We start from the raw sequence: 14,310 nt of genomic DNA, 5'->3' as shown, positions 1-14,310 counted from the left end.
TGGGTTTCGAAGGGGATACCGTACATACCCTCCTCAGTTGAGTCTGTGGCCTACTTGTTGTGAACAAGACGGCATCTCATCTCGACATCGTTTCCAACGAGAAATAGAGTTGCGGTCATCAGCTGCAAATTGGGCCAGTTCTCATGTTACGTGTTCATGGTCTTCATCACGCAACAGGACACACAGGCGTCCCGAGAACAGAGGATTCACTGCCGCGCAAAACCCGTATGAATGATTCAGTTTATATCACGTTACTAGACATATATTAGTTCTACAGAGAAAAACCTCTAGGCCATGTAGTCACTGAAGACACTGGGACGTTTTCAATCTTCCCGTTCAAAGCGGGATCTCCCTAGGTTTTCTACTTGGCCTATTTCACTTCGCAAGTGAACTTCTCAACGTGGAAATGAGAGGATATGAAGGTGGTGAATGTCTGTCCCCCTCCTTCGCCCTCGGGTCCCGCGCCTCCACACTGGACACGGTGTGGAGGTTACGTGCGTTTTAGTTAAAAAAAAATATATTTTATATAATTTTATGGAGAAAAAACCCCACGAAGAATGCGATATTCATTATAGATGTATAATTAATGTACAATTAAAATAACAAGCAGAGCGATTATCCTCGGGGGTGAAAGGGGGCGGGGTTCGCGCGCGCGCGCCTCCCAGCTGTTCCTCGCGTCCAGTGGTTTTCAGGAGGCGGTCAGGAGCGCGCGCGCACGGTCCGCGTGCAGCGCCTGGGCTCGGGTGATGGGCGGAGTTACGGCCAACGCATTTAGGAATGGGTCCGATCCTCGCTTTAGTTAGACACGAGCTAGCAAGAGGAGTCGGATTCACCTGAGGACCTGTTGGACAAATCCGCTCCAGAGCTCCTCCAAGTGTCACGAGAGGATCTACCTCCGGTTGGTTTGGCTCCATAGCGGTCTCTTCTTTGTTTCATAGGCTAAAGAGTCAATTGCTATTTTTCAAAAGCAATACTTAGGAAAAAGTGACCCGTTGATAAGGAGACACTGCACTTTGCTGTTCACTGTTCTTATTTATTGTATTTTGCACTGAAGTGGTCTACAGCGGTGAAGATGCACAGCACGCAAAAGGATACGACCTATACCAAGATTTTTGTCGGGGGTCTTCCGTACCACACCACAGACTCAAGTCTCAGGAAATATTTTGAGGTGTTCGGTGAGATTGAAGAAGCGGTGGTTATTACCGACAGACAGACCGGCAAGTCGAGGGGTTATGGATTCGTAAGTATATAAGTGCATCATGCAGGACCACCGATTTATTTGTTTAACGTCTCTCTCTCTCTCTCTCTCTCTCTCTCTCTCTCTCTCTCTCTCTCTCTCTCTCTCTCTCTCTCTCTCTCTCTCTCTCTCTCTCTCTCGGAGACATGTGCGCGCCATCACGTGCCTCAATCGTGCGTGTCGGTTATTCAATCAAACCTCGTTGACCATGCATCCAAAGTCAGTCTACCGTGTTCATATGTTGACCATAAGGAGAGTTAGTTTGTTGTATATTTTTCCCAATGGGAACGTGGTGGTGTCTCCCTCTCCAACCTGTTGCGCGGCGCGCGACTCCAGATGAATGAGCGCCGCCTGACAGATGCTGCGCTACGCGCGAGTCTTGTGATGTGCAGATATCACGAACTAGGGTTCAAGGGAAGAATCCAAGTTGACGGTGTCATTTGTGTTATAAAATATGATCAAATATCAACACCGGTATCCACCTCAATGTTAATAGACGTTACTCTGAATTAAGGTAGATACAGCGATATAAAAAGCCATAAGTCCCTTCATCAAAAGTCTTCAACTATGGCAGACGATCTTTCCCTCCCTACACAACATTGTTTTCTGGGGCCATATTCATACATTATCTTATTGACTGCCGGACGCATAGCACGTGTAGCACGTTGGGACGGTGGTGATGAGTTTTGATGTTGTATTAATGAAAGACCCATAAGATAGATACTCGGCCGTAACCATAATTCGGTATTCAGCCGGTATTCCATCATTCCACAAGTGTATCACAAGACAAGATCTCACTTTATATTCAGTGTTTTCTGAAAAATACCATTGATATACCCTATAAGATAAGATAAAACTTTAAACATCCCCCTTCCAACCACTGGTTATCACTTCTGCACTGCATTGCATTGATTTCATCAGGTGTTTTCTTTGTCGCTCAAACACATGTGCAGCGTCAGCACAGTCACACACACACACACACACACACACACACACACTCACGCACGCACACACACACACACACACACACACACACACACACACACACACACACACTCACGCACACACACACGCACACACACACACACACACACACACACACACGCACACGCACACGCACAAACACACTCACAAACCAATATACCTTTACCTCTATAGACGTGTTAATGCATTGGTGTAACCCCGCTCCCCCTCTGAAGGTCACGATGTCGGACCGCTCGGCCGCTGACCGGGCCTGCAAGGACCCCAACCCCATCATCGACGGCCGGAAGGCCAACGTGAACCTGGCCTACCTGGGGGCCAAACCCCGGGTGATGCAGCAAGGTACCCCCCCATCCACCCTCCCAACCCCCAACCCCCAACCCCCGACCCCCAACCCCCAACCCCCAACCCGGTCAAGCCTTGACCTGAGGAACGGACCGGGCTACACTATCAGTTCACCCGGCCAGGATTGGTTTTCATGTTGAGGAATAAGTTTCTTCCTTCCCCAATGTGTGACGCTTGCAGTAGCGCACATCACTACAAAAGCTCCCCCCAAAAAATATATGTTAGACAGTAGACACGAACAATAATAAAATACACAAATTACTTAGTATTTATACGTATTCACTTCATGCTACTCCATTAATCCAGAGGGAGAATAGTTCAATTGATTATTTATGTCAAATTTCCAGCATTGACTTGGAGATATGTTTGACATTATCATAACCAAAGTGAGTGTAGATGAAGGCTCCTCCTGTGTTACGTACTGATTCACTTTGTGTTGGTGTTTCCTCTCCTTGGTTCAGGTTTTACCTTTGGTGTTCCTCAAATTCACCCGGCATTCATCCAAAGGCCTTATGGGTAAGTAGCAGTGCACTATATCTTGTGGTTAGGTTGTTCTTTATAGTCCATAATTGGTGCGATGAACTAGAATGAGATGTAATGGTTATCTCTGTTATGATCAATAGTGTGTTCCTGTTAGCTTGATTATTTTGTCTAATTATTCTTCCTAAAAATATATATAGATTATATTTTATAACTGGTTATAACATAAACAGCGTTGACCTATTTAAACTGTGCATCAAAAGCCAAAAAACAATGCTTTTTTCAAGGTCCACCTGTGTTTTAGTCTGTGTGTGTGTTTGTGTGTGTGTGTGTTTGAGAGAGAGAGAGTGAGAGAAAGATAGAGAGAGGGAGAGAATGAGAGAGAGCGAGAGAGCGAGAGAGAGAGAGAGAAATGATATGTTGAGAGAGAGAGAGTGAGAATGCGAGCGCGCGCGAGAGAGAGAGATGATATGTTGTGAGAGGGAGAGAATGAGAGAGAGAGAGGGAGAGAATGAGAGAGATGAGATGATGAGAGAGAGATGAGCGAGAGAGAGAGAGAGAGTGCATGGAGTAGTGTGTGGACAATGATGGAAAGTTCCAGGCTGACTCAATGTTATCTATCTTTCTTTGGTCCGACAGGCTCAGTCTCAGCTTAAGATAACTGTGCTGGTTTGTGGGCTAGCTCTGTGAACATATGCACAGATGACAGAAGGGAATTACCTGTAGGCTCAAACACACAAAAACAAGCGCTCAAAATGGTGATTATAGATGCATGTACGTTGTTGTTGTTGTTGTTGTTGTTGCTGTTGCTGTTGTTGTTTACTTGTGGTTTATTTTTTTTTACTTTGGATTTTTAACCTTTTCACGTTTTCTCACGTTACTTTGAGTAGCGCTTAGAGCTTTGTGTGTGCGGTTCTGAAGTGTTGGTTTGATAGCTAAACCGTGTGTTGACAAAGAAAAAAAACCAAAGTTGATCTTTGTGGTGTTGTTTTATTCCACTTTTGTGAGGTGTTTTAGTGACTTTGGCCAACGAGGGGCGGGATGGGGTGGTCTATGTTTTAATTGACATGCATTGTGTTGTTGCGTGTGGTTCAACATTTGTGTTCAACGGGACGTGCTTGTGTTGGTGTTGTTTGCCGTTGTGTTGGAGTGAGTGGGGAACGTTTCGGTGTGATCATTTGTTTTGTGTTTCAACCCATCCTCACCAACTCCCCCCCCACCCCCCACCCCCCCCTCCCTCCCCTCCCTCTAACACAGCCCCGCCCCCATCGCTTGCATGTGTTTTGTGATATTCATGTTTCCCGTTGAAATTGTATTCATGTCAAACCTTGAAGTGCCAAAAGCACATGTCTGCTGAATGGACGGCCACAGCTCTCCTGTCTCAATATGTGTTCTGTATCTGTCCTCTCTTATGTGTACTGTATTTCTCTTATCATCTTGTTTCTCTTTCTGTCTTTCTGACACTCTTTCACTTTCTATTCTGCGCTGCTCATCCCAGCTGCTGCCTTGGCTGGCCACACTCAAGTGGCAGCCATTGCGTCTTTCTCTTTCACATTCACAGAATTGTGGATGTGTGTTGTACACGCACACACACACACACACACGCAAACACACTAGAGAGAACAATGTCAGGCCACCACGGTCACATGACATAGCCGACTTCATGCTCATTTACACTGGAAAAATGCCACAGTGGCCATGCCCATAGATGTGTGTGTATGTGTGTATGTGTGTGTGTATGTGTGTGTGTGTGTGTGTATGTGTGTTTGGTTCAGCTTGCATGAATATGTGTGTGTGTGTGTGTATGTGTGTGTGTGTGTGTGTGTGTGTGTGTGTATGTGTGTTTGGTTCAGCTTGCATGAATATGTGTGTGTGTGTGTGTGTGTGTGTGTGTGTGTGTGTGTGTGTGTGTGTGTGTGTGTGCGTGTGTGTGTGTGTGTGTGTGTTGTCAGCGGACATGAATGTATGTTGGTTGGTGTATGTGTGTGTGTGTGTGTGTGTGTGTGTGTGCGAACATGTGAAAATGCCTGCTGGTATGACGAGTGTGTGCGCGTGGACATGTTTTTGTCCAGCCTACGAGTATGCGCTCTTTCAGAACCTCAGCCAGCTCAGCTCAACAAAGTCTCTGACACAAACACATGTCTGGATACCACAGTGCTCTCTCTCTCTCTCTCTCTCTCTCTCTCTCTCTCTCTCTCTCATTCTCACTTTTTCTCTCTCTCTCTCTCTCTCTCTCTCTCTCTCTCTCTCCCTCTCGCTCTCTCTCCCTCTCTTTATCTCTCTCATTGTCCCACCCCCCACTCTTCTCATTGTCTCTCGCTCTCGCTCCCATTCTGCTATCTGAACAGGCTTTCGTCACATGGGGCTTGTGGTGTTAAGGAAAACAAGCGCACCCATTGTACGACACAAAGCCCTGAATGCTGACACTGCAGACGCGCCGAGCTCAGTGCTTTATAGGGACGGGTCGGGCGGTCTGGACCGGTGGGGGGGAGGGGGTGGTGGGGGGGGGCCGCACAGACTCCCACTATGTCATCGAAGTGCAAGACAGTCACCCCCCCCCTTTAAAAAATAAAGCCAGTCAGCAGAATTTCCATTCTCTTCAAAGGTATGTTGAAATTACCTCAGGTCGATGCCCATGAGGTCTGTGATCTCATCACTGAGAGGAGGGGGGGGGGACTAGTTGACATTTTCCTCATGTGCACGCCGTTGAACAAACGTAAGTGTAATCTAAGGCTAGTCTTGAGTGCAGACGACCCGGTGTGTGTGCGTTCCGTGCCGTGTCTTTGGAGAGCGGTTTAAGACAAGCTACGGGGGGGGGGAGGTGGCAGCTCCTGTCGTTTATACAGTAGCTGTTCTATGATTGAACTGAAGACACGCACGCACACACACACACACACACACACACACACACCACATATCGACACAATATGACCAGAACGCACGCGCACACACACACACACACACACACACACCCACCCACCCACCTCTCAACAATCTTTTAAACCAATGTCATCCAAGTGGCATGCCATGGACCTTTATTTAGACCGTGACCTTTTGTGAACTCTGCACTCGTACGACAACAACATTCCAACAACAGCATGACCCTCAGACGGACGGGCACGCACGTTAGTGACACGCCAGTCCTATGAGACCCGTCCCCCTCACTACTGACACATACACTTAAACCTTGGTCATCACCCCCTCTCCAGCCATACGTCGTGAAGGAGTGAAGGAGTGGGGGGGTTATGGGTAAACGGGACAGCTTCATGTTTTGCGTGAACTGTGTGTGGTTGTCTTGTCTCTCGGCCTGTCTTTCTGTCTGTCTGTTGTAGTCGTTAGGGTTAGGGTGAGGGCAAATACCCCCGCAATACCAATCATCCCACCCCACCGACCCAGTGGGAGGGAAGGGTTGGACCTAGACTCCCATCGACCGCAGCTGGCATTTCCAGAGAGGGTCTCAATAGGAGGGGATGTGCCGTTCCTTTAGAGACGTTCAACCAGCAATAAATAGCTACCGTACGCACACCCCCCCCCCCCTCCCTGTCACTGTGCAGTCTATCACCCCAGGCTGCTGTGTCACCGACCTGAGAACAACTGGAGAGGTGTAGACTAGACTCTGGTGTCCACATGGTAGTGCGTATAGCGTGGGTGGTGAAACCGTAGCCTATAAACTGATACGCTTCTATCGAGACTTGAGATATAGAGACATGGGTTCTCTATCAAATGTTAATCATTGAGTTAGGAGTCTTTATTAATACCCTCAAATCAAGATCTTCAGTAGGTCGGCACCACTACAATTGACATTGTGTTTATTAACTGTATTTATGACCCATTCTCAAGAAACAGAGATATGTTGTTCTCATTTTTTTAAATAAACTCCAAATTAAGTCCAAGTGAATAATCCTTATGTGAGTGATACATTGGTTATCCATCCAAATAACCCTGTTGACTTAATAAATGTAACAATGGAAACACAATATTATTCCACGATAAATCTCTCTACAGTATATGTCTGTTTGTCTCCATGTGCGTAAATCTGTGCGCGTGCGTGCGTGTGCGTGTGCGTGTGCGTGTGTGTGTGCGTGTGCGTGTGTGTGTGTGTGTGCGTCTGAAAGGCTTCACTGTGTCCGTGTTCATTGAGACAACGTTGGCCCAGGACTTATTAAACGAGCGCCATCGTCTTCGGCATTACTCCTCCTCAGCCCAGGGTTAGTGTGACTGTGCGGTGGTCCCTGTCCCACACCGTTGTCCCGCTGAATCAGTCTCTCTCGCTCACGCTTGTGTTTGTACAACTTTGCGACCGGCTGCTGTTGTCAGAGTGGTTGTCGTACGGCAGGTCCGCTGGTTTCGGTGGAGTGATTTGATTGTTTGGTTAATGGAGTGCCCGATATAGGGATGCCAAGATAGATATTTCTTTATAAGCTAAGCTTCACACTTTAAGTTATCTCCACCTGCCATCTTTTCCCCCTTCCTGCCTTCCCCGGATTCCACGCAATCCTTCTCTATTTAAATAAGAGCTCAGGCTTATTTATTCCTATATTACCCAATCGGAATTCACCCTGTTTAGACTTTTGAAAGCACACACACACATATCCGCACATCCGCTCGTTCAATACAACCTCAGGGTCTCATCCCGCCCAAGACATCTCTCACATAGCACGTCACTGTCGATGGAAACGCTGCTCAACCTGTACATAGCAACCAGCGAATAGTTTCCCTGACATTTGTCAAGCCGAGAACTCAACAGCAACCCAACAGCTCTGTAAATGTTAGATTGATCTCCACCACTATTTGGTGCTCACTCATAACAAGAAGGCTGTTGTTGGGGCTAAATCACTTTTACACGGACCAGACATCAAAACCTCAAAGGGACGCTAGGGAGTCAGTCATTGAAGTTGGTCCCTGTCGCTGTCTCTGTCGCTGTCTCTGTCTCTCTCTGTGTCTCTGTCTCTCTCTGTGTCTCTCTCTCTCTGTCGCTGTCTCTCTCTCTGTCGCTGTCTCTCTCTCTCTCTCTCTCTCTCTCTCTCTCTCTCTCTCTCTCTCTCTCTCTCTCTCTCTCTCGTCATGAGGTGGCACTCTTCCATGGATCCGTTCTGCCTACGTTCCTATGAAGCGGGTCTTTAAGCAGCCCTCTGCCGTCAGCCTGGGGTGGTGGGATGGGATCATATCACTGAGGGCAGAATGTGTTCATTGTGTCCTCATTGCTTATTTAAATGTAACATCCCTCTGGGTGTAGACGGACACCAGCCCGACCCCCCCCCCCCACCCTCAGCCCACCAACACCAGCCTTGACTTTTGGGTCCCACCACCAAAACCCCAAACAGGCCTTTTTTTTGTAAAACGATCCAGCGGTCAAAGGGGCACTGACATTTTCACAATTTCTTCCCCCTGGGCTCTCTAACTATAACCACGCACATACATGCGTGCACACACACACACACACACACACACACACACACACACACACACACACACACACACACATACAGTCAGACACACACTAACACTCGCACACACAGAGACACACACACACGCACACACACACACACACACACACACACACACACACACACACAAACCACTCCCGTGACTGCCCCTAACGACCTGGGACCGGCATCAAACACACGTCCACATGTGACGATCTGTCAGCTCTCCAACTCGCTCACACTCCATCACTTTCTCTCTCTCTGTCTCTCTCTGTCTCTCTCTGTCTCTCTGTCTCTCTGTCTCTCTCTCCCTGTCTCTCTTGCTTTCTGTCTCTCTGTGTCTCTCTCTGTGTCTCTCTCTCTCTCTCTCTCTCTCTCTCTCTCTGTCTATCTCTCTATGTCTATCTCTGTCTCTCTCTGTCTCTCTGTCTCTGTCGTTGTCTCTCGCTCTTGTCTCTTATCCATACACATATCTTTGAAGGTTCAGACGAATAGCTCAATTTAAACTAAACTAATCGACTAAATCCAAAATTCAGGAGTTTTCCAGAGTAGCAACACAACCAGTCTGACGATCATCTTCATCATCCCAAACCTGGGGCTCAACTCGATCTCACACACATACTGAAAGCAACCCCTTCAAACCAACAGCCTCCCTAGTGTGTCCAGTCTGCTTCCTCTCTTCCTCTGCCTTCTCTCTCCAAGAGCTCTCTCCTCTGACCCTGTACTAATCTAATCTAACCCCGACGACCAGGCCTGGGGGTCCCTGGGGGTGTTTCTGACTGCTAGTTTTCTGACTGAACGTGGAGTTTGGTGGTGGGGGGAGGGAGGGCGGGGGGGGGGGGGGGGGAGGGAGGGAGGGAGGGAGGGAGGGAGGGTGCGGGAGTGCTTGGCAGCGGTGTGGTGGAGTTGGGTTTGGGGTGGGGCGGGGGGGGGGGGGGGGGGGGGCGGGGTGGGGGGGACAGGGAGGGAGGGGGGGGGGGGGGGGGTGTTGGGGGTGTTTGTTCTCCGTGTTTCCCGGAGGAAACGCCTCACCGCGTGTCCCCTGTGTTGTCTTCCCCCCCCCCCCCCCCTTGCAGGATCCCGGCGCACTACGTGTACCCGCAGGCCTTCATGCAGCCTAGCATGGTCATCCCCCACATGCAGCCCAACGCCGCCACCGCCGCCTCGGCCGCCACCGCCTCCTCCCCGTACATCGACTACACCGGCGCGGCCTACGCCCAGTACGCCGCCGCCGCCGCCGCCTACGAGCAGTACCCCTACGCCGCCTCGCCCGCCGCCCCGGGCTACATGACCGCCGCCGCCGCCGCCGGGTACGGCTACGCCGTGCAGCAGCCGCTGACGGCGGCCGGCGGGGCGCCCGGCTCGGCCGCCGCCGCCGCCGCCGCCGCCGCCTTCGGCCAGTACCAGCCCCAGCAGCTGACCGACCGCATGCAATAGCCAAGCCCACCTGTTGGACGGCCAATGGACACGCGGCAGGGAGGAGGAGAGGCCCGCCCCCCCCCGCCCCCCGCCCCCCCCCCCCGCACCCCTCGCCCGCAGGCGCTTCGTCTGATTGGTCAGGAGGAGCACAAGAGGAGGGGGAGGGGGGGGGGGGGGGGGGGCGATGGATGAAAAGGAAGAGGGAGGATTGGCCGTAAAGGTGATGGTGGGGGGGGGGCGGTGGGGGGGGGGGAGGGGGGGGAGTGGGAGGGAGGGCTGGAGACTCGAAGATGGCCGAGTCATGCAGGTTGAAGGTGATGGTGGGGGTGGTGATGATGATGGTGGTGGTGGTGGTGGTGGTGGTGATGGTGATGATGATGATGATGGTGATGGTGGTGGTGGTGATGATGGGATGGTGAGGTGGGAACTTCATGCAGTAGCTTTCCAACTTGCTGTGTTTCAACCATAAAACAAAAATGTGCGTATTTATGCGAGAACAAAGAAGAATCTCTCAGAACAAAGTTAGGAGGGTGATTTACGATTATTAGTACTTTTATTGTTATTATTTTTATTATTATCATTCTGATTATCATTGTAGTAGGGTACTTATTTCTAGTTGAGAAATGCAGGAACTAATCCCTGTGGTGGGTATAGCTGTAAACTAAGCCTTATTCAGTCCCATTGCTGTTGTTAGCGTTAGCATCGTAGGCTAGCTATTCTTCATTGTGAAGGTACCTACACACTTTCCAAAAGTGTAACTGGTTCTTCCATGCCCTCATAACATATGTATTATTGTTACTCTTACTACAGTGGGCTACTGTTATTATTATTATTATTATCATTATTTTATTTTTTGTCTTTTCAAGTGCTTTTTCGGGAGTTTATATTTTCTGATAATCAGGGAAATGTAGAGGAGTCGTTTTCCACCATGTTAGGTCTATTGTTATTGTTATTATTTTTAATATGCAAACCTCTGTCAGGAAGTTGAGTTTGTAAAAAGGAGTGACCACAAGTCGGAACATATTTTTTGTAGAACTACTTTCTTTCCGTCGGCTTTCCTGGCGCTGAATGTCTCTCTCTCTCTCTAATCCCGTGTGTCTCTCGACCTCCAGCTATGCAAAACAAACACATCACCTAGAGACAAACGCAACCAAACCAAACAGCGCAGGAAAGAGAAAACAGAGAAGTCATCAGTTCTTTTACAAACTTTTGGACTGGGGGGGTGGGGAAAGGGGGGGGGGGGGGGGGGTCAGTGGGGAGGGGGGGGGTGGGGGGGGGTGAACAAAACACACAAAGGCCCTCGACATGAAGAGGCTGGGTGGTGTTGGTGGGGTATCAATAGAGATCACTGAATCAGTTACTTTAGGGCGAGGATACTGCCCCACACGCAAACTACACACACGCACGCGCACGCGGAAACACACGGCCGTGCGCACACGTGGCAACCTGTCACACGTAGCGTCACGACACAAAAGGTTTACGCTCTGGGAGGGATAGAGAGACAAAAAGAGGGAGAGAAAGAGAGAAAGATGGAGTGTGAGGCCAGCTGCCGGTATAGGGTGGAGTCAGGGTGGGGGTGGGAGGGGTGGGGGGTGGGGGGGGGGGAAGTGGAGGGGTGGAGGAAGAGCTCAACTCCAGCGCCACACAGACGGATCGTTCTGGAAAAAGAAGGCGATCACTTGTGCTTGAATGTCAACCTTTCACTTTTTAATCCCCCCCTGCCCTGTTTTGTGGGGATCCCCCCTCACCCCCCACCCCCCACCTCCCTCATTGCCCTCCCTACCCCTCCATCACACACAGATGAAGCACCCACGGTCCCACATCGATCCCCCCCCCCCCATTCCCACACTCACTCACGCACGCACGCCTCCATGCTGATGTCAGGTGTGCGCACGCACACACACACGCACACACACACACGCACACGGACACACACACGCACACACTCAAACACAGACCTATACTGCCGCCTCTTGTACATGATTGCTTACACCAAAAAACGGGCCTGCCTCAGCCTCAGCCTCACGCCCCGTCCTGAGTCAAGGGCCAGGGGCGGGGGGGGCGGGGGGGGGGGGGGGCGGCGTGGCCGGGGGGGGCCGTGGGCGCCGTGTGTCTTCCAGCTCTCTGACATCATGCGGGTCTTCCTCCTCTCTGTGTGCCTTACATGTGTTATTGCTATTTAAGAGAATCGTTTCGAAACGAGTAAAACGTTCAGAAAAGAAACAAAAAAACAAACCCGGAGGACGGAGAAGTGTAGTATTTAAGCTAGGCTATTTATTTAGAGTGTTGACTCTGTTGGCTCTCTGAGGGTATGACTTGGCAGGCGTACTGTATTTATAATATTATGTACTCATCTCAAGGCATATATATATAAGTTATTGAGTAGTTTTAGTCGTAATATTATTATTATTATTATTATTATTATTATTAATAATATTTGTATTATATTATTATTATTATTATTATTAACATATTCAACCAAAATGTTGTTGTAGGAGTTATTTAAGAGACCATTTTGTTATGTGCACTGTACAACTATACACATGTTATTTTGCCTTTTGGAATCCTTAACATGAGATGACATTTCAGCAAGCTTAATGCCTTTTATATGGAAACTGATTTTATTTTTAAAATACTGGCCTACTTGCATGCAACCTGTAGTGTGCTTCATCAATGTTTAGTGCTGATGAAAAAAACGAGATAATATTTAAGACAAAAAAAGGCAAATATGCTGCTTTCTCCATTAGAATGTAGTCTGTCAATGCATGCTTTTTTCCTTCTAGCCTTCAATAATGATCCGATGGGCCATCGACACTGTTGGGAATTTTTATACTTGAACTATTTCTTTACAAGGGAAAATATGAAATAAATATAAAAATTGAAAGACAAAAAAAATATTTTTAGAGAAGCTTTTCATTGTCACTGGATGGAGATGTGTAAATGTGTAACTATTTAAATGCAAAGGTCCTGTTGGTATGGGGAAAAAAAACATTATTTCAGAATTTCCACAGTATTTACTCTACATCGAAATAAAAATGTTCTATATTTAAATAACTTGGTTGTACGAGTTGTTTGTGTCACAAAACACATTGAAGATCTTTACGTCGCTCCATTAACATGGCCCTGAGGTAAATGTTTCTTCTGGCTTAATGCGGTACGCATAAAGTCACTCGTTCTGTGTACAGTTCTGCATGACGTTTCTATTCTAAACGTGTGTGGCTTAAGTGTGTCCCTGTGTGTGTCCACATTGTTAATCTATTAGCTCCAAGGCAAACCGAACACGTCATTGGGCTATTTCAACACCTGATTGAGACCATCACTAAATGTGTAACTCTGAGGGGGCTTTTTCTATAAATACATTGCACCGACCATCGAACAGTTAAATAGACTGGAGCCACTACTGTCCGGATAAACATGCTTGAGGAGTTTTTTTTTTAACCTCAATGAAACGTGAGGACGACCCTCATATCCAAGTTACCATGAGCGAGCAATCGTACGCAGGCCTTCTCTCAGAGTGACTCAGCCACTAATAAAATAATCACATAACAAAACGTTTGCAAACAAGAATGCAATGTTGTCCAAAGATAAAAATATTAATCAAAGTTACACTTTCATATATCGTTTGGGATTGACTGGACAGGTCCTCTTAATTGGACGCTTAAGAGGGTTTGGTGGCAGTAATACTCCAACTATATATAAAACAAACAACTGCTATTTTGCTACTGAGGGCTTGTGCGCGTGTGTTCTCGGATAAATCCCCCCTCGAGACGGGAGTTATCGCGGCTCTGAGTCACCGTATGGTCCTCGAGCTGTCGCCCGGGCCGCGCGCTCTCAAGTTCGCCAATGTTTCTTAATTTGGAAGTCCCGGAAGTGTCCCGCGCGCAACTGTCTGGTTGGTTCAGAGGCGGGCTATTGTGAGACCGCAGCAGACAGTCTGGGACAAATCTTTCCCGGGAAAGAAATATCAGCATCCAGATAAAAACTCGCTTCGGGACGGAAAGAAGGAGGTAATCAAATAAATGTCTGTGTGGTGTGCTTTCATGTCGATTTATTAGATTTTTCTGAATGGGAGAGATCAAATACTATGGGAAGATATGTAGGCCTGGAGACTGCGCAACGGCATGCGTTTGGCTGAGAGAGTCGATACGTGAGGAAAAGCGTCTTCTTGTTTCATAAATGTGACGGAAGATTATTCCTAGCATGTGCTATTTTGCCTCGCGAAATCTGTCTGTGTATCCTAATTGTGTGTTGTCATTTAAGGCAATTGTAGCATGTAATAGATTATGATTCACCGTCCCGTAACTGGAATAGGCTCACTGGAACAAAAGCATATTTAAAATAAAAAAAATGACAGGAGAAATCAGTTTGTGTTGCGCACCACGTGGCGCCTCTGACGCAGCAGTCTTGACCGCTCGCCAATAT

The 14,310-nt window shown here is 48.3% G+C and overlaps 2 protein-coding genes across 2 annotated transcripts in view; both read left to right on the top strand.

Moving 5' to 3' along the window:
- The first annotated feature begins 823 nt into the window (after positions 1–823).
- Positions 824–9,943, top strand: rbm24a (RNA binding motif protein 24a). The gene is made up of 4 exons (XM_084485136.1): positions 824–1,240; positions 2,437–2,560; positions 3,025–3,079; positions 9,546–9,943. The coding sequence occupies exons 1-4, from the start codon at positions 1,073–1,075 to the stop codon at positions 9,904–9,906; spliced, it is 708 nt and encodes a 235-aa protein (XP_084341262.1). The 5' UTR covers positions 824–1,072; the 3' UTR covers positions 9,907–9,943.
- Positions 9,944–13,798: 3,855 nt separating this feature from the next.
- Positions 13,799–14,310, top strand: part of cap2 (cyclase associated actin cytoskeleton regulatory protein 2) — an 18,097-nt gene continuing 17,585 nt past the window's right edge. Inside the window, exon 1 of the mRNA XM_084485179.1 lies at positions 13,799–13,895. The gene's annotated coding sequence lies outside the window, so the exon portion shown is untranslated. The remainder of the gene's footprint in view (positions 13,896–14,310) is intronic.

The sequence above is a fragment of the Micromesistius poutassou genome, assembly GCF_964030765.1.
Source record: "Micromesistius poutassou genome assembly, chromosome: 20".
Lineage (NCBI taxonomy): Eukaryota > Metazoa > Chordata > Actinopteri > Gadiformes > Gadidae > Micromesistius > Micromesistius poutassou.
This window is presented reverse-complemented; position numbering and strand designations above follow the sequence as displayed.